Consider the following 18,364-nt stretch of genomic DNA (forward strand, 5'->3'; position numbering starts at 1 on the left):
TCCACGGCTAGGACCAGGCCCTAGGCCACCCAGATACCACTGGTCCCTACCAATCAACAGAGTGGGGGGTGGTAACCCCTGGCCTACATAGCCATTCTCCACTCCCTTTCTCAGTGTAGTTCCAAACTACCACTGATCCTTCAACCTACGGTCCGCACCCTCAGGCTGTCCAGAGGTCACGGGCAAGAATGCCCCACCCTACCTCTACTTCTGAAGCACCCTCCAGAACACAACTCTCCCACCAGTTCGGGACCTTTACTCCCACAGCAGCAGTGACCACGGTCAGACCAGCACAAGATCGGTGTAGTGAGGCGTTGCACTTTGCGGGTTGCCAGATGCGGCGCAGGCGGCGGCTCACAGACCGCGTCGAGACGGGGACGGTGAGCGGCATAGGCTGCGCGGCCAAAGGCAGACGCGGCTCAGTGCGGTGCCTACAGGACACCAGGCTGGTCATGACAGAGTCACAGCTCCCTTAACTGGTCTACCACCTGGGATTCGAATTCACTCCTCCTTCAGCAGCAAGGCAACCACTGCAGGTCAATCCCCCATACAGCTTACCCGGTTCCTTCTCTTCAGGCAGGAGTTCCTTCAGGACACTACATACAGTTGCCCTTACGTCCAGATCCGGAAACACCGGCTACTGGCTCCCCAACCGAGGGACGTACCCCTTTGGTCAGATGCCTGGCGCACCAGGACTTTCTTGAGGGTGACACATAACTAATGTGTCGTGTACAAGTCTTCCTGACACTCAGGACAGAAGTGGCATCACCCTGGTCACTCCTTGGCGACACAACCCTTCTGGTTGGCCCCTGACCCATGGGTTACTCCACTGGGGAACCTATCCCCCTCGCACCCCTACATCTGGACTTCTGCACCCTCCCAACTGGAGCGGTACTGCCAGATAACAGAACTACTAGAGCCCTGCTTACAGGCGCTCCACGTTCTCTCCACACAGGGAGATCTCCCTAGAAGGACGCTCCATATGGACATGCTAGGCTCCCTCACCTGGTGTTCCTAAGAAAAAAAAACACCCAGACTACGAAGACCAGGCTTGTGCTCCTCTGAGCCACTTCCACCACACTGGGCTGGAAGACCAGAACCTTCCTTAGGGTCACTCCCCAACAATTAACACAATAGCACAGGGGCAGGGGAAACTCCCATGAGCTTCAGGCCCACCCATGAAATCATGTTCACTGATGTTCTACACTCTTCAAATACTATGGGAGATCTTCCTCAAATGACCTATTGGTACAGCCTAGGCCCCCGACCTGACGTTCCCTTCAGAAACATTCTAGGCCCTGACACTGGGTTTCGGGCACCTGGAGACATGCAGTCCCACCCACTCCTTCTCCTCTGAGACAGGACGTGAGCCCCTACACCGAGACCTAGCTGGGCTACACAACCTCTTCCACCACACTGGGCTGGAAGACACCTCAGCCACTCCTTTTGGAATCACTCCATCCCCTATGCCTCTCTCCTACCAGAACATTACCAACTCCAAACATCTGTCTCTAAATAGACCACAGAAATCAAAAGCAGGCTCCACTGTCTGCAGACGTTCTTGGGAAAAGTTTAACACACAGAACTTAGGTATCTGAGCAAAACAAGAGTACACAAGCATTCAGCAAGCTCCCCATCCAGAGAACTCACACACACGTCCAGTGCAACACACCATTCGTCCACACACACACCCCTCCCCAGACTGGTAAGGCAGTTTCTACCACCCCTGATTTCTCAACCTGACCACACGTGACACAGGTACCATAACTCCAGGGCAGGGACGGGGGACACATGCACTGAACACATTAATGCTGCCACCACTGGATCCCACCCTCCTGGTGAATCCAGAAAACACACTGCACTTAGGGGGGATGATCTACCCTCCCGAGCTAGAGACACCTAACTCAAAGTGCACAAGAAACACATTTCCACAGAAATGACATTTTTAGCAAACTCCATACAATAATCCCCAAAATGTGGTCATCTAAAATGCAGAGTTTTGTAGTGTGGCCTGTCGCCACTGAGGTACAACGCAAACACAAATCCTTATCCTCACCGCTGCGTCCAATGTTAGAAATGGGATCCCTGGCTGGCCAGGGCTTTCGCCAAAGTCAGTCAGAGACCACCACTCCCAAGTCAGAGCAAGGGAGTTACACGCCAAGATAACCCCTACTCGCCCTCTAGGTAACGTGGCGCGAGCAGCAAGGCTAAACTTGGAGGCGATATGAGTTAAGTATTTGCGCACGCACCCCAGCAACAACACCCAAGGCCCACCACAAAGGAAACTCCACACAAGGTTATATATAAAAATAGCCTTTGTATTACACCAAAATACATTAGATAAAACACACACTTTACATTGTGCCAGGGGCACGGGCAGAATTTACAGGGGATATTTACAAGACAGGGCCACCTGGACCACTGTCAGGAATCAGCACTTTTAGAACACAATACTTGTAGGCCTAGAACTTAAACATAGAGCCTAACGGACAGTACCTCCCGACCTGGTTGCAAGGATAATGCGAGTGACCTTCTTAGTAAACTTGAGCGGGCGGCCCAGCGAAGCGGCACGACTCGGGGGAGAGTGGTGCGGCTCGAGGCTTGAGCGGGCCACCGGCAAGGTACAAGCGTTTCTCTGGGGCGACCAATGTGTGCGGCTCAGAAGAGGAGGGGAAGGCAGGATGCAGGCGACCCAGCGAAGCGGCACGGCTCAGGGTAGAGCGGCGCTGCTCGAGGCTTGGACGGGCTGCCGTGCACGAGCTGCCGAGGGGAATGAGCGAGGCACATTTCAGCGAGGCCCCAGGGGCCCAAGGGAGATCAGACAAGTCCCAGCAATTTGTCAGGGCAGGCACAATAGAGTCCACTGGTCCTGGGACTCTGGTCAGGGGGCGAGCTCAGTACCACGCCCTAGGAATATCACTTAGCACAAAACAAGTAACTACTGGTAATCAGGTAAGTACTCCCTACGCAATCCTAACCACCCTAGGAACAGGTCACGCAGGGAACCAGGACCTCACTAGCACCACCTGTACTAGCAAGAACAACCAACTAAATATCACCATACATTTAGGGGCATAGACCTGGGGACAAAACACATGATGCATAACATACATTCAGCGGTGTAAGGAGGGAAAACACATGATGCATCAACAATACATTCAGAGGTGCAGGAGGAGAAAACACATGATGCCTAAAAACATTCAGAGGTGTAGCAATCACAATTGCGCAGTAATCACATCGGCACATAAATCATAAATGCGCCAGAATCACATTAGCCACCACCTGTGGCAGTCCCTAGACCAGCTGGCCTCTCTAGGGCTAGGACGCCCTGTGTCCAAAGTCAGGGTCCTAAACGTGGCAGTTGCCCACAAAGTGCTGGGCAACTGGTGCAAGCAAGGATGGGCCAACGTGGGAGCCTTGCAGGCTCTGAATAAACAAATGGCCCCTGAGCCTCTCAGGGCTCCTTAACAACTGTGGCGCTTTTGAGCCTCTCCGGGCTCTCAACAAAAAGATGTAGCCTCACTGGGCGGTGGGGTCCCTCACGGGGGACCCGGGAGCACTGGGGGTGCCCTGAGCCTCTCTAGGCTGTAGGCACAACTGCAGGCATCGTTGGAGTCCCCCTCCTGGGGACTCGAGAACAAAGGAATGCCCCCATGAGCCTCTCGGGGCCCAAAACACCACTGCGGCGCTTCGGTGGAGTCCCCCCTCCTGGGGACTCAGGAAGACCAATGACAGCAAGAGCCTCTCTGGCTCGGGTTGGAGTCCCCCTCCTGGGGACTCGAAATGCACAGAAATGCCCCCTTTCGCTGGAGTCCCTCTCGGGGGACTCGGGAGACACTGGCCGCCTAGAGCCTCTCAGGCTCTCAATTACAGGCGCACGGTCGCGCTACGGGGGAGGGGCGGACACCGACAATGTGTCCCGACGCCCCTCTCCCTTCACTGCCACTCACCGGGTGTCTTTGCAGCAGCGCGAGGCTCCTCTCACTCTCCGTTGGCAGCCCCGGGGCTCTCCATAACTCACCGGAGTCCCGGGCCGCGAGACGACATCTCTCGGCCGGCTGTTGGTTTCTTTTCTCCCCCGTGGCAGCGAGCAGCCAATCGGTGCGCGGCGGCAGGCGGGACTTCCCTCCAAAACCGGAAGTCCCGCCCCGCGTCAGGCACCGTAGTGCCTGGCTTCCTGTTTTGCGGCGCTCGGGCCGCGGCGGTGATTCTCGGGGGCATTTAAGAGGGGTGAGCACCCTCGAAGGCGGACAAAGTCGCAGAGTAGGCTCCTGCGCACTCGGGGCATTGAAAAATAACCGGGGTGGCACCCGTGAATAAATCCCATGACAATTCGGGCAAAAGTACAAATAGAGCGCTCCGAGCGCTAGGGGACAACACAGCGCTTTCAAGCGCTAGAGGCAGAATAAAGCGCTCCCAGGCGCTATAAGGCAAATAGGAGGGGAAAGAAAGGACTTTCAGGCGCTTGGAGGGTAAATACAGCGCTCCCAAGCGCTATGGCAAACAAAGGTCCAGAAAAAGTCCTTCAGGAGTCCAGGGGCTGGGCAGAGCCCAGGGGAGGCAAGCCTTCCCCTGGGCCCAAGCAGCAGCACGCCCCTGGCAGATTCAAGCAGCAAACAAGAACATTTTCATGGGGTCACAGCCCCTCTTTTATACACCTTTTCCCTTTGTCTTTAGGTGCAGGGTGGGGGGAGAACCAGTCGCAGCTGGTTTTGGAGTACCCTTGATGGCTCAACCACCCCTTTCATTCAGCAGGTAGGCTAGGGTCATCAGTCGCACCACAGGGGGCGGAGCCAGCATTGTGTGGGGGAAACCCAGCCCCATTCAGGACACAGGCGCAGCCCCTCCCTCACATCAGCATGCTAATCTCTCCATTCACCACCGGGGCAGACCCACACAGACTTCCTGGAGCCTGGCATCCCAGCCAGCTCCAGCCAATCACACGCCAGCACCTTCACAGCACATACACAGTCATGTCTAGAAGTGGCACTTCCGCACAAGACACATACACGCTGCACATACCATTGCGCAGCATTCACTCTCACGAGTTCGCACATACCAAACTTGACCATGCACGCCTCACGCATCAGGAACTACCAGGGACACAGACATTCCCCATGCATTCCTATGGGAGAGCAGGCCAATCTCACACACGCACTCAGGGAGAGCACGCACTTTACACTGCGCCACAGTGTCAAAGTGCGCAAAGACCAGAAATCACTAGGCAAAAAGTTCAGGGGTGAACCTGCCAGAAGGGCCAAGTTCAACATAGTATGTCTGAACTCCTTAGTGTAGGTTTCTCTCCTGATCTTGATAGTTTTATTTGACCAATATTGTGGTTTTCCTCACATGGAGGAAACCCACTTTGGGGAACATAATTGTGTGTGATACATTGTCATGAAAATGCATTTTGCTTTAATTTGGAGCTATTCTTCAGAGTGGGGGTGATGAGATTGTAATGTTGTTCTCCTGTTCACCAAAGTTCTAAAAGGCGCTAGCTCGGTTTTGGAGTGCCAATGAGAGTTGCATCGCTATATTGTAATCTTGATAGAACTAGATATTATACAGCATTCTCAAGGCTATCTTCTGTGATGGAGGAATTCTTTTTTTGAGGAGTTTGAGGTTATACATTGCACTTTTGTGCTGCAGAGTTTATGCGAGCCTTTCTGTCCATATTTTTTCTATTGTTATCTCAAGTGATTTCATGGACATGCCAATTGTCGGACTGCAGTTTAATGTGTCTAGTTCATTGAGCCATTCTTGTATAGGTGAAGACTTCCTATGCGGGAAGATTAAGAGGAGTTCCGTCTTAGATTTGAATTTCAGATAGTTCCTCGTTAGCCAGTCTTGCACTTCTATTAGATTTTTGTTCAGGCGGAAGATATCCTTGAGTAAGGGTACTTTTAAATGTAATTGTGTATTTAAATGCAGTATAGGTGCTAGGGCGGTGAGCGAGCCTCTCAGTTTTAATAGCAGATGTTTCAGGCATGAGGTGAACCATTTAAGAACTGTGCCTCTGACCCCGAATAATAGCTTTAGTGTGCTGAGGAGTGTTTCATGGTTAACCATATCAAAGGGCACGGAGAGGTCAAGTAGAATTGGTAGGCAAAAATTGCCTACGTCAAACGTCCTAATATCATCTGCGACGTTAAGGACAGCTGTTTCCCTGCTGCAACTTTTTTTTTTAGCCTCATCAGTGATATCTAGTAGGTCATATTCTTCATTATGTCGTTTGACTTGTGTCAGTACGCTGTTTTCAAGAGTCTTCTCCAAGAATGATAGACAGGTAATTGTGCGAGATCACCCAGAGGGGACATTTTACAAAAGGTGGGAGGATGTTAGTGGTGAGAGCACCAATGGTAAATATTTCCTTGATGATATCCTGCCACCGCGCAGTCCTTGCACAAGTTTTCAGGAATGCCCCAAAATGTTTTGCAGTGCTGGTTTGAGTTCCTTAATGCTTCTACTCTTTGTGAAAAAGCTCCAGTTGGAAGTGCATTCAATGTATTACCAACTGGTGAAAGATTAGTTGATGAATGAATCTACTCACCCATATATAGTGGCGGTCCTTTTTCAGGGTAATCTTCTGTAGACTTTTACCTAACCTGCTCTTCTTCTCCATTGGCTGTCGAGTGTATGATAACAATTTTTAAATTTGTAATCCAGAATGTGAATCAATAGCTATCACCTCTGGGTTGGACATAATTCTGGTATAAACTGCCTTCTTCATGGAGCTACTACAGAATTTGTAGTGTAGAGAGATTCTTACCAAAGCAAAGTGTGTGTGTTGAAAAATCAAGGAACTTCATCATTTAGCTTCATCCACTCAAACGGTGTGACCTCACCTTTCATGTCATTATGTGCTAACATAAAACTGGAGAAAAGGAAAAGTTGTAACTGGGATGAGTATAGGCAAGGATGTGATAAATTATGACAAGTGGGTCTGGGATGGGGAAAGTCGCTCAGACTGGCCTCTTTGCTCAATACTGAAGCATATACTCCAGTGCAGGCATTATGAAGAATGGATGTTTCCTGAATGTGGCCGAAGAGTGATAAGGTGCTTCAAGTACCAGAGCTAGGACATTGGATACATTGTACTTTGCCTTGTGATGTGTGTTCCATTCCATGCAATATATGTGTACAGAGAAAGGTGTTTGGCGTTGTTACATTGCTTTCTGGTGCTGCATATTTTCATGTCTGTTTTTGGCTATTGACACAGCCACAAATAATGTTGGACCTTGTGTCTAGAAGCTGTTTTCTACATGTGGTCATTACACTTTAAAAATAATTTGGTCTTTCCTTAGGTGTCGGAATTGGAGTTGTCCACGCTGGGTATGAACGTCGACTAGCACATCACCTTGGGGCGCACAGCACTCCTTCTATTCTTGGAGTAATTAACGGAAAGATCTCATTCTTTCATAACGCTGTAATTCGTGATAACCTACGCCACTTTGTTGAAGGTTTGCTTCCAAGCAACTTGATAGAGAAAGTAAGTTAAGATTCTGTGACCTGCTTTCATGACTGTATAGTGTAGGGATATTTTACTTAAGTTCCAATAGAAAATGAATACAAAAGTATTAGAATGTAACAGGAAATGTTTTAACTGTCTTTGTTTTATATTTTTGTAAACTAGTTTCCGTACTCAAACTTTAGACTGCTTGTTGAACTTGAAAAAAGTGTACATTTAATCTGTAGCATTTTCGTACTTGCCTTTCAAATTTGCTTTTCATGCCATCACACACTAAATGAACCGGCAAGTGAGAATTCCCTATTCAGGCTGTTCTAGAAGCGGCTGAACATTAAGTAATTCTAAAAGCTTTTTGTATGTGAGATGATAGTTGTCCTAATAAGCAGGACATTAGATTTCATTCAATTTTCATTCGTATTGAGTCCATGTCCTACATGGAGCCATCTAAGTGGAGCCATCCTAGCTAGTGTGTGACTTGGTCTTCAAAAGTACAGCTGTGGAAATATTAGTAACTTCATATATCCAACTAGGTTGGAGCACTCTTAACTAAATCTTTTCTGGACAAAGTAGATAATGTTATTCTGTATACTTCCATCAAATAGGTTCATACATGCTCTACGCAGGAATTCCAAAGATAAGATCTCCTGTTTATACATTTTATTTGTGAATTGTATGATCCCTAAGTTAGTAAGGCACTCAGCTTGTTCTGCGTCTGGTTTTCGAGACTCCCACCGGATTTTTCTGGGCTATCAAAGTTCTGTGGAAAAATAAGCTTGAGGATGGAGTTAGCTGGGCTTATGAAGACAACTCCCGAACACCAGCCTCATCTTCTGGGGCTGTATTTGCTGCAATAGAAAAGTGGTGCTGCTAACAACGGATAGATTCCAGGATGGGTGGGAGGCAACAGTAAGGACACATTTTTTTAGTGATTGGTTGCAAAGGCTGCCAGAAACATTTTGGCAGCTGTGAGACACCCCAGATCTGTGAGTTCAGAGCTCTAGCTGACCACAAGTAAGCAAAACTGAGTAGCTGTGTGCATAGTTTGGTAATGTAGAGGGCATCAAATGGATGTAGGATGGGTTTTACTGTGGTTGACAGAGGGTAACATGATTCACTGTAGTATTGATGAATATTTTTTCCCACCGTCCCCATCACAGTGTGGGAAGCATGCATGGCAGTTTTCAGAAGTGTTAGTAATCCTTGCGGGGAAGAAATGCTGTATCGGACAGTGCGATGGACAAGGAACTGATTATTAATGGGTTCAAAATTGTGGCAAGACATGATTCAGGAGGGAGTGAGCATTCAACTGTTCCCAGGGTAAAACAGATGATCTCAGCTGAGTGGGCAACATTTTCAACAAATTACAAAAAAAAACCTCACTTTGTGGAGACCTTATAACATAATGCCAAACTAAGAATCTCCTATGATTGCAGTGCCCACGTATTCACTATTTAGGTTGTGACAAAATATGTTCTTAACAGAATAGACATCTTTCAGGGGTGAGGATAATTGGGGGTGGCACAAAGTGCTGTTATGTTTGGTAAATATTTTTACTTTCTTAACCAGGAGATGAAATGTTCCTTAACAGGCCAGAATTGGAGGATGGAAAGCTAAGTCTGGCTTTTATTCAGAGTAATGCCGTAGATTGTTGACCCTCCCTTGGCTCTAGCCCCACTCTGTCCCACATGTACCATTGATTGTTCTTGTGCAGTTGCGAACAGGTTGATCACTTTGAGGGTTTGCATCCTGAATTGGTTCTAATATAATGTTAGGGTTTTATGTTAGGATTTGACAGCCAAGTTGGTTTGAGTTACTTGTCCTCTCAATAAAAATGATTGAACTATAGAAGAAAGGCTATTGTTTACACATGTGACTACTAGTAATGTTATGTTTGATCATAAAAAAAAAAACGGATAAAGACATTGGAAAAAAATGGGAGTTTGGATTATGATGATCTCGTTGAAATTGACCTTTGTCTTAGGTGCTTTACAAACTTGTGTAATCATGACTATAAAACACACTCATTTTCCAATGAGGGAACTCTGCTTGAACTGTGCCCTTTACCGTTTCTGTCTGCTGCCGTTTCTCATGAGCCCGAGGTCGGACACTGCCTGGGGTTCTGCCCGCCCGCCTCCCGCCGCCTGACTCCTTTTTCCATCTTGGGGTCCTGCCGCCGAGCGGAGCATGGGTGGAGCACAAAGACCACAAGCCCCAGCAACCTTAGCGGCACACGCCGCGAGCTTTGCGCGCCAGAAGGCGCTTAAATACAGCATCTCCCCGGTCGAGGTGGGGAACTCTGATTACACTGTGCCCTTTACCGTTTCTGTCTACTGCCGTTTCTCATCAGCCCGAGGTCGGACACTGCCTGGGGTTCTGCCCGCCCGCCTCCCGCCGCCTGACTCCTTGTTCCATCTTGGGGTCTGGCCGCCGAGCGGAGCGTGGTTGGAGCACAAAGACCACAAGCCCCAGCAACCTTAGCGGCACACACCGCGAGCTTTGCGCGCCAGGAGGCGCTTAAATACAGCATCACCCCGGTCGAGGGGGGGAACTCTGCTTGAACTGTGCCCTTTACCGTTTCTGTCTGCTGCCGTTTTTCATCTTAGGATATATGAGGGGGTCCCTGACCAAACACAAAATAAATACTTGACACTTCACTAAATTGTTTGAATAGAGACAACACAAAAATGATGGTGAACAGTGTTTTTATTATCACTGCACCAAAGAATCATCTATTGATTATGCAATTGCTAGTATAATATATACAGTTCAAGTGCGCCCACAGAGGAAGGGGGAAAGGGTGCAAGGGAAGGGGTGTATTTCAATTAGTTAACATCACTAATCAAAAATTCATTGGGCACCAATCCACAACTGAAAACATCATTGACATTGATCCATACATTGAAGATCAAGAAGAAACACATGTTAAGCAGAACATATCACATAAAACAGAAACTCCCGTGGTGATTATTATTATCAATCTTGGGTTAAGGAGTTCGTGTAGGTAGATGGTAGTCTACGTTTCGACCCATAGGTGTAGGATAATAGATCCTTACTCGCGGGTCTTCATCAGGACGATGGGGGGGTGAAGAAAGAAGTGGGGCTGTGTCCTGGTCTTGGAGCCAAGACAGGATATGTGGTTTACGTCCGTATTTTTCAAAAAGGAGCGTTCATCTGGAAAAAACCGAGGGTGATTGTGAGACAATCACGCAGAAGGAGCGGTCACAGCACGTCTCCTTCACGATAGTTGAAGACTTCGTAACTCGTGCGTCCCGAAAGTGGATCGCGCACCGCGGACCGCCGTCGGTGGACGGTCAAGAAACGAAGCCCGTGTCAGCGCTTCTCAGCCTGGAAACAGGACGTTTTTTCATCAGCCCGAGGTCGGACACTGCCTGGGGTTCTGCCCGCCCGCCTCCCGCCGCCTGACACCTTTTTCCATCTTGGGGTCTGGCCGCCGAGCGGAGCATGGGTGGAGCACAAAGACCACAAGCCCCAGCAACCTTAGCGGCACACACCGCGAGCTTTTCGCGCCAGGAGGCGCTTAAATACAGCATCACCCCCGTCTCGCGGGACGCGAGCGGGACGCCGGGCGAAGCCCGGGCCAAGGGCGGGCCCGTCCTATCCCGCCACAGACCGGAATAGACTGGGCTGGGCCCCCCCCTCTAACATCTACTATTACTCACAGACACGGGACGCTCAACAAGCTGGTCTGTATATAGCCATATAAGGTGTAACTTACTCCTAACGTGTATCCACCATTTTTGCTGTACCTGTAATCATTAATATGTCTCCTAGAGGTAGTCGTAGCAAAACAAAGCAACGTATGGCAGAGTTTACAGGTCCTATTGACCAGTTTATCATTAAAGCTAACGAAGCCATAGATCAAGGGATAATATTGTTGGACAGAAGAGTCTCACAGGATTTAGTACAGGCAAGACAATCCTCACTCTGGTGTCTGGCAATGGCACAGACTCCCGCCAATCAACGTGAGAAGGCCCTAATGTTAGAAGTAGATGCTGATGTCCATGGTATCCCCAGTTTAGTTGATCTCTCTGCTACATTGTCAATGTCGGACTCACAAACCGCCGAGGCCCTTGAAAAAAACACTGATATCTTTGTGACACAATTACAAACTGACCAGGCACAAGCTGCAGAAAGGGGAATTAATGAGGGCGCTATTCCAAAACAGAAAAAGCCATCCAATAAGAGAAAGAAAATAATAGATTCTAACTCAGGTAATACCCGACATAAACTGCAACCTAACATCCAGGGGAAGGGTAATGCCACATTAGGACCAACAACGCACAATCTTAATTCACCTAACACAGATAATGATAGTACAAATCTCCTTTCCCCGGCTGTGGATCTTAGCATAACAGATAGAACTACAGACAAACGTGTTAACGATGACATATCGGGTAACCGAATGGGGGGTGGCACCATACATGTGGTGCTGATCAATTCTTGCTAGCTCAAATTAGAGAACTAATAAAAACGCAATTACAGCCGTTCCAATTGAGTCTAGCAATTATTGAAAAACAACTAGCAGTCCTAACGTTAACTCTGAAGACAACTTCCCATCAGAAGAACTTGGGGGCGACAAATGTAGGAGAATTGAAAACCAAGGAGACCAACCTTAAAAAACCGGAAGGCATCAAGAAAATTGCCTCAGGACCTGCTTCCCCAAAAACTAATGCCCGAAAAGAAATCGCTAATAAGGTCCCTTTACAACAGAAAAAGATACCCCCAGTAGCTGCCACCCCTGTAACCCCAAATCCTGCTCTAACCCTTTCTAAACCAGCCCAGATAAACACTGTCCAACACGACCCTCCACTAAGACATAGTCAGCTGGGACAAAGGCCTAAGGGTGGGGGGCATAAACTGATAAATCTCCGCCCTGAAGCAACTCCCTACGTAGTCATTATGACAGGGGTCCCTGAATTGAATCACAATAGTGAGGAACCAAACTGGTCCCTAAAAAATAAGGTCCAGTATTGGTTGAACAATAATGGACCACTCCCACAAAACTGTACTAGTAGGATTACTGCAGTGCGTAAAGTCCCCTGGATAGGCCATCAACCAAAAAGAATCTCAGGTGGCTGTATTATAGTCAACTTCGATGACCCACATACAGCGGATCATATCTGCTCGTGGGGCTCGATAAGTAAACCTGACGGGATATCAACTAAATGACTGTCTTATTTTTACCCACCAGCATCCCGCTACAATGAAGGGCAATATTGGCCCTGGCACGAACCAGTAAATCATCAATGGGGTGGGGCTTACAGAATACACTAGGCAGGGGAGGAACGACTGGGCAGTATGGACAGGTAGGGATAGGAGAAATCCACCATATAGGGAAACCTGGGGAGGTATAACAACATTTAATAGATACAGCGGCCTGGAGATGGTTGATTGACCACTATTAGATAACAAATATGATAGTACAGGTCCTATGCACTTCACCAAATTAACACCACATACAGCAAAGGAATACATAGGCCTCTGTGAAAACTATTATACTATAGTTGTCCCAGAAAGTCACTCCACCACTGCAGTACCTCTAAAGGATAGTCCCACCATCATAGATAGTACTTTGAAAGCAACTACTGAGATACGGAGGGTAAACTCTCCTATGATACCGACTAACGAGGTGCTGCAGACGCTACCTAGATTACCTACTTCGGTAACCCCTGATAAACAAGTCACTTTTCTCTTTTGGAACATAGCAGGCTAGCCTCTAAGCATATGGAAACCAGCTACCTGCAGACTGTCAACTCAAGCAACATTAACTGCCTACAAGAAACGTGGCTTAACGAACCGACACATCTTCTAGGCTATAAGACCTATTTCTCTCCAGCTAAAAAGTCCACTGCTGGTAGGAGTAAGGGAGGGCTAATCACTTATATCTCAAACCTTCTGCCCTGCTATGACATTATCCCTGTGAAAGTAGAGCTTAATTACCAATTACTTACCCTCCAAAGATCTACTCAGGAAGTGTATTTCTTAATTAATTTTTATAATAATCTGAATCCACCTGATTTCATATTATTGGTAGCCGAGATCTCCGATCTCCTTCAAGCCCTGCGTTCAAAATACGCAAGTAAGACATACACTTTAGTCTGGGGAGGGGATTTTAATTTGCACTTGTGCACAAAAAGTAATACCCCTAACTGTGGGATTATTGACGAACAAGATAATGGCCTTACACATTTCTCACACACGCCTGAGGGAACAAAAATGTATGAGGCAATGGTGGAACTAGAGATGGGCTTTGCCAATGAATTAAAAACCCCGGCAGTTGTATTTGCGCCAACATTTAATGGAAGAGGTGCACAAACCGTGATTGATTACATCCTAGTTTCCACTAATAAAGCCCCTCACATTAAGACCTTTCAAACTATCAACAACGTACTTAGCGATCACTTTCCTTTAAGTGTGACCCTCCAGATTGGGAATAGTCAAACCAACGAAGGTTCACTGCAGTCAAACGTGCTGGACCAGCAAGAATTGGTATTAGACCGTTTGAATGGTTACACTTTAACATGGGGTAAATTAGATCAGATGGCTGTAGTGGCAAAAATAGTGGAGGCAAGTAACTCTGACATAATGAAGTGTCTTGACCCTTCGGCTACCCCGGTTCAAATTCTGGCTAGCTATGCTGCGATCGTTGAAGTTATAAGGAAGGAACTGACCAAAGTTGGCAAACATAAGAAGAAGCCTAGAAAGGGATGGTTTAGTCCCGCATGCACTAAAGCATACACATTATTAAGGAAGGCGTTAGCCAAGGAAACAAGAGATAGAGACGAGATTATTAGCTTAAGGAAGGCCTACTCCTTAGCTATAAAAAATAGAAAAAAGGAGATTAAAGCCGATCTGTGGGACCAATTACAGAAGAGCAGAGCCCTAAAGGATAGTTCTGCCTTTTGGCAGGTAGTGAGATCTCCTTTTCTACTTGTCCAGGCAGACGTACCAACTTTGGACGTTGCTATTGACGCCAGAGAATGGGTTGAGTACTTTTCGGAGGTCTTTCGTATGGAGAATCCCCATGAGATGGCTTCAGTCGAAGCTCTCCCCAATGTTAAATATCCATTAACTCTCTGTTTTGATCACAAAGAGGTATTAAATGCATTAAAATTATCTAAAGGGGGGAAGGCACCTGGTCCAGATACTGTCCCAGTAGATCTCTTCAAACAAAACCCAGACCTCTGGACCCCGATCCTTACAAATGTGCTAAACGCGGCCAAGGAGGTTGGCCTGGTAAAGTCTTGGTCAACCTCGACACTGGTCCCCATTTACAAAAAGGGCGACAGGAACAATCCATCCTGTTATAGACCCATTTCACTCCTGGACTCGCTCGGGAAGATGGCTGGACGCATTCTTCTCGAGCGACTCCAGGAGTGGACAAACCAACAAAATGTGATCTCGGATTTGCAATAAGGGTTCAGGGAGGGACTGGGTACGGTGGACCAGGCACTGAATTTGGCGCTCTTGGCTGAGAAATATGTACACGCTAAAGGTGCCTCTCTCCATATGGTGTATGTTGATTTGTCCGCAGCCTTTGATTGTGTCGTGCACTCAAGGCTGTGGACAATCATACTACAGTAGGGTCATTGACCCATCGATTGTTGATTTCCTGCGAGAGCTGTATACGGGGGCTACAGGGAGGGTAAGATATGGAACCAACGGCCAGATAACGGATAGCTTTCGGGTAGAGAAGGGGGTCAGACAAGGGTGTGTTCTGGCCCCCTTCCTTTATACCCTGTACACAAACGGGCTTGAGGCTGCTCTACTTGAGGGCACGGATGACCTTCCAGCCATTGGTCGTCGGCATATTCCAGCTTTATTATATGCCGACGATGCGGTTCTCCTCGCCCGAACCCCAGTACAGCTTCAACGGGTCCTGGACAACTACTGTTCATTCATGGCTGGCTTGAATCTAAAAATAAACATTAAAAATAAACCTATGTGATGCATGCTGACCCAAAATATAGAAACCCGAAGACAATTTGTGTAAACAAAGTGCCCCTTGAACAAACATTAACATATCCGTACTTAGGAATTTTAATTGATAACAAGTTTAAATGGAGGGAAGCTATCAAATCTCATAAGTTAGTATTTCTTAGAACTGTAACAGCGCTCAAATCCTTTGCGCAAAAGCTAGGGGAAAAACCACCGTCAGAAATGATTAAAATATATAAAGCAAAGTGTATAAGTGCAGCAATTTATGGGGCAGGGGTCTGGGGAGAAGCTAATACGGACCAGCTCCAACTAATTGAGAACTCTTTTCTAAGGTACTTGCTATCGCTGCCGAGAAGCGCGACCACATCCGGATGCCATAACGAACTGGGATTAGACTACCTCTCGGATATAATAAAAATTCAACCAGTTATGTTGTGGCGGCGAATCTGGGTTACGGAGCAGTGCCACCTGACAAGGGCAATTGTGCAGGATTGTCTAAAACTTGATAATATGAGGAGGATCAACTGGCTGGCCTATGTTAAGACATTCCTTACGGTCATGGGCCTTGAGAAATACTTTGATGATCCCCCTGCAATAGTGGACATAACAAAAACTGAACTAAGAATAGCTTGCCTGTCGCACTTGAGCGAACTGCGCTTATCGAAGGAGGTCGGGAAAATATCTGTCCAACACTGTCTGTTAATCCAAACTGTACCCACAATTCAGCCGTACCTAAATTACAGTATAAATCAATATGGGAAATTTTTGCTGACCCGCTTCAATTCAATCTGCTACATAGTTTGCTTTCTTTTCCTCTTCAAAATGACTGGTCCCCAAACCTATGCCCTTGCCCCTGTGATTCCATCTCCCCACAATCTACCATTCATGTGACATTTTTTTGTAAGTTCTATACGGCTCCACGCAAGAGGTGGGTTGTTCCTATTCTGAGGGTAATGGGGTTCCGGCAGTGCCGCCCAGCATATCTGGTTCTCCAGCATTTGGAACATGAATTGATCGCTAAATCCCTAGTTTACTTTTTCAAATTCTGTGTTAGACATCGTTGTAACTTATGAGGTTAGTTCGCCCATAGTACCCCGTGATGACGCTAGTATGACCTGTGTGCTTCGTGATAAATTCTAGTGTAGGTCGAAGCAGTTTTATATAATGTACAATATCTTACATTTTCCATCTGTACATTCATGTATAACTAGTTTTTAAAAGTTGTGTAAAATTCAAATCGCCTTTTAACGTTTTTAATTATTTATGTAAAAGTTGCAATGTATTTTATGTACTTTTATGGAATTTCAATAACTACGGAAATCCGAATAAAGACGATTTGATTTGATTTGACAGCCAAGTTGGTTTGAGTTACTTGTCCTCTCAATAAAAAGGATTGAACTATAGAAGTAAGGCTATTGTTTACACATGTGACTACCAGTGGCGGTCCGTCCATTAGGGGCGCTGGGGCGTTGCCCCACAAGCCGCCCACCCCCGCAGCTCCCTCGGGTCGGGTCTCTGAACGTAAGTAAACTCTCCGTTTAGTAATTCAGGGAAGCGAGGGAGAACTGCCAGTCAACATGATGTGGACCGCCCACCCCCGAGTCTGAAGGGGGTGGGTGCTGACTGACAGGCCAGGGACAGGCAGCAGCACAACACAGTTGCGCATGAATAGGGACGGAGGGCGAATTTTTCGCCGTGCCCTGTCATGCGCTTTTGTGTTTTCCCTGCCTTGCGCATGCCCATTAGGAGCCCCTCGGTCTCCTAATGGGCATGAGGCGGGCAAAGAGTAACGGTGCCCTAAACCCGCCAGGATTGGCTGAGAGAGTTTTCCAGCAGCACTGCACTTAGGCGCCAACGGCCGGGACACCAGAGCAGAGGCGGCGCGGACCCGGTCAAGACCAGGTAAGTTTTTTGTTTTATTTATCCCCCCCTCCTCCCCCCCCCCCTTGTGAGCGAGCCGTGACTGCTGTATACAGTGTACACCGAGGGATAGCGATAGCTAAGCTGTCGGAGTTCTGTAAGGACATGCTGTACTAGTCTGTTGTTCCAGAATGAGCTTCGATGGTGGTTGCATCTTTCCAAAAAGGTTCCAGCCCTCCGCATGTAAGATTGGTATACTTTTTGTCGGGTGGGTCTGCCCTCTAAGTGAATAAACTCGTAAGATGGGTGCGCGTGCGTTATAAGAAATGGGTCTGCAGAGTCTGCAGTGAGGCCTCGTGATTGTTTCAAGCATGCAGACCAACCGAGATACTGTGGCTACTGAAATAGTGCTTAGAAGTATGCTTGATTGGCGCTTTAAGCTGTTCTCCCATCAGTTGTTTGCTGAGGACCGCCGTGATAGCACCTTCCTCAGCGACCATCTAGTTTGCACCCGTACCTAGTTCCGGCCGTGTAAAGTGAAAACCCCGGGGAACCTTTTGTACTTGGTTAACTTGCTGGAGGCCAGTTTGGAACTAGTACGACCAATTATAAATTTGTAAGGGGCACATTGCACGGTATGTGGGAGAGGGCCTTCCTGGAGGCCACAGTCTGATATTTTTCTATATGCACAGCCATGCTTTTTATTTTCGTTATCTTTGGCATCCCCCTTCCTTGTGAACTAGAGATCTGGAATCAGGCTGATGGGCTTGTGCTCAGCTGTGGTTGTTCGTCGGGTCGGGGTGCGTCACTGGCGAGTGGAGCTTCAATATGGAGGATGCACGTGTCTGTGAGCTAGGGCTGACTGTATGTAGTATCGTGAATGTAAGACACGAGAGAAGGGGTGACTTGTAGAGTGATAGAAAAAAGCAGCACAGCCTTTCTGATAATGGTGTAGTCATTTATAATACCATGTTTATTTTGCCACATAGGTGCAATTTCATTTTCATTTAGCGGAAAGTTCCTTTCAGGCTACTTTATCCGTTTCACTTGAACCTCTCTTTCTTTCTCGTGCACAGC

General features: G+C 47.5%; 1 protein-coding gene across 3 annotated transcripts in view; it reads left to right on the forward strand.

Moving 5' to 3' along the window:
• Window positions 1–18,364, forward strand: part of DNAJC16 (DnaJ heat shock protein family (Hsp40) member C16) — a 296,465-nt gene that overhangs the window by 121,938 nt on the left and 156,163 nt on the right. For all 3 annotated transcript variants that reach the window (XM_086922178.1, XM_086922179.1, XM_086922177.1), the window contains exon 5: window positions 7,305–7,489. In XM_086922178.1, the coding sequence (XP_086778304.1) occupies window positions 7,305–7,489 (185 nt within the window). The remainder of the gene's footprint in view (window positions 1–7,304; window positions 7,490–18,364) is intronic.

The sequence above is a fragment of the Lissotriton vulgaris genome, chromosome 5, assembly GCF_964263255.1.
Source record: "Lissotriton vulgaris chromosome 5, aLisVul1.2, whole genome shotgun sequence".
Classification (NCBI taxonomy): Eukaryota; Metazoa; Chordata; class Amphibia; order Caudata; family Salamandridae; genus Lissotriton; species Lissotriton vulgaris.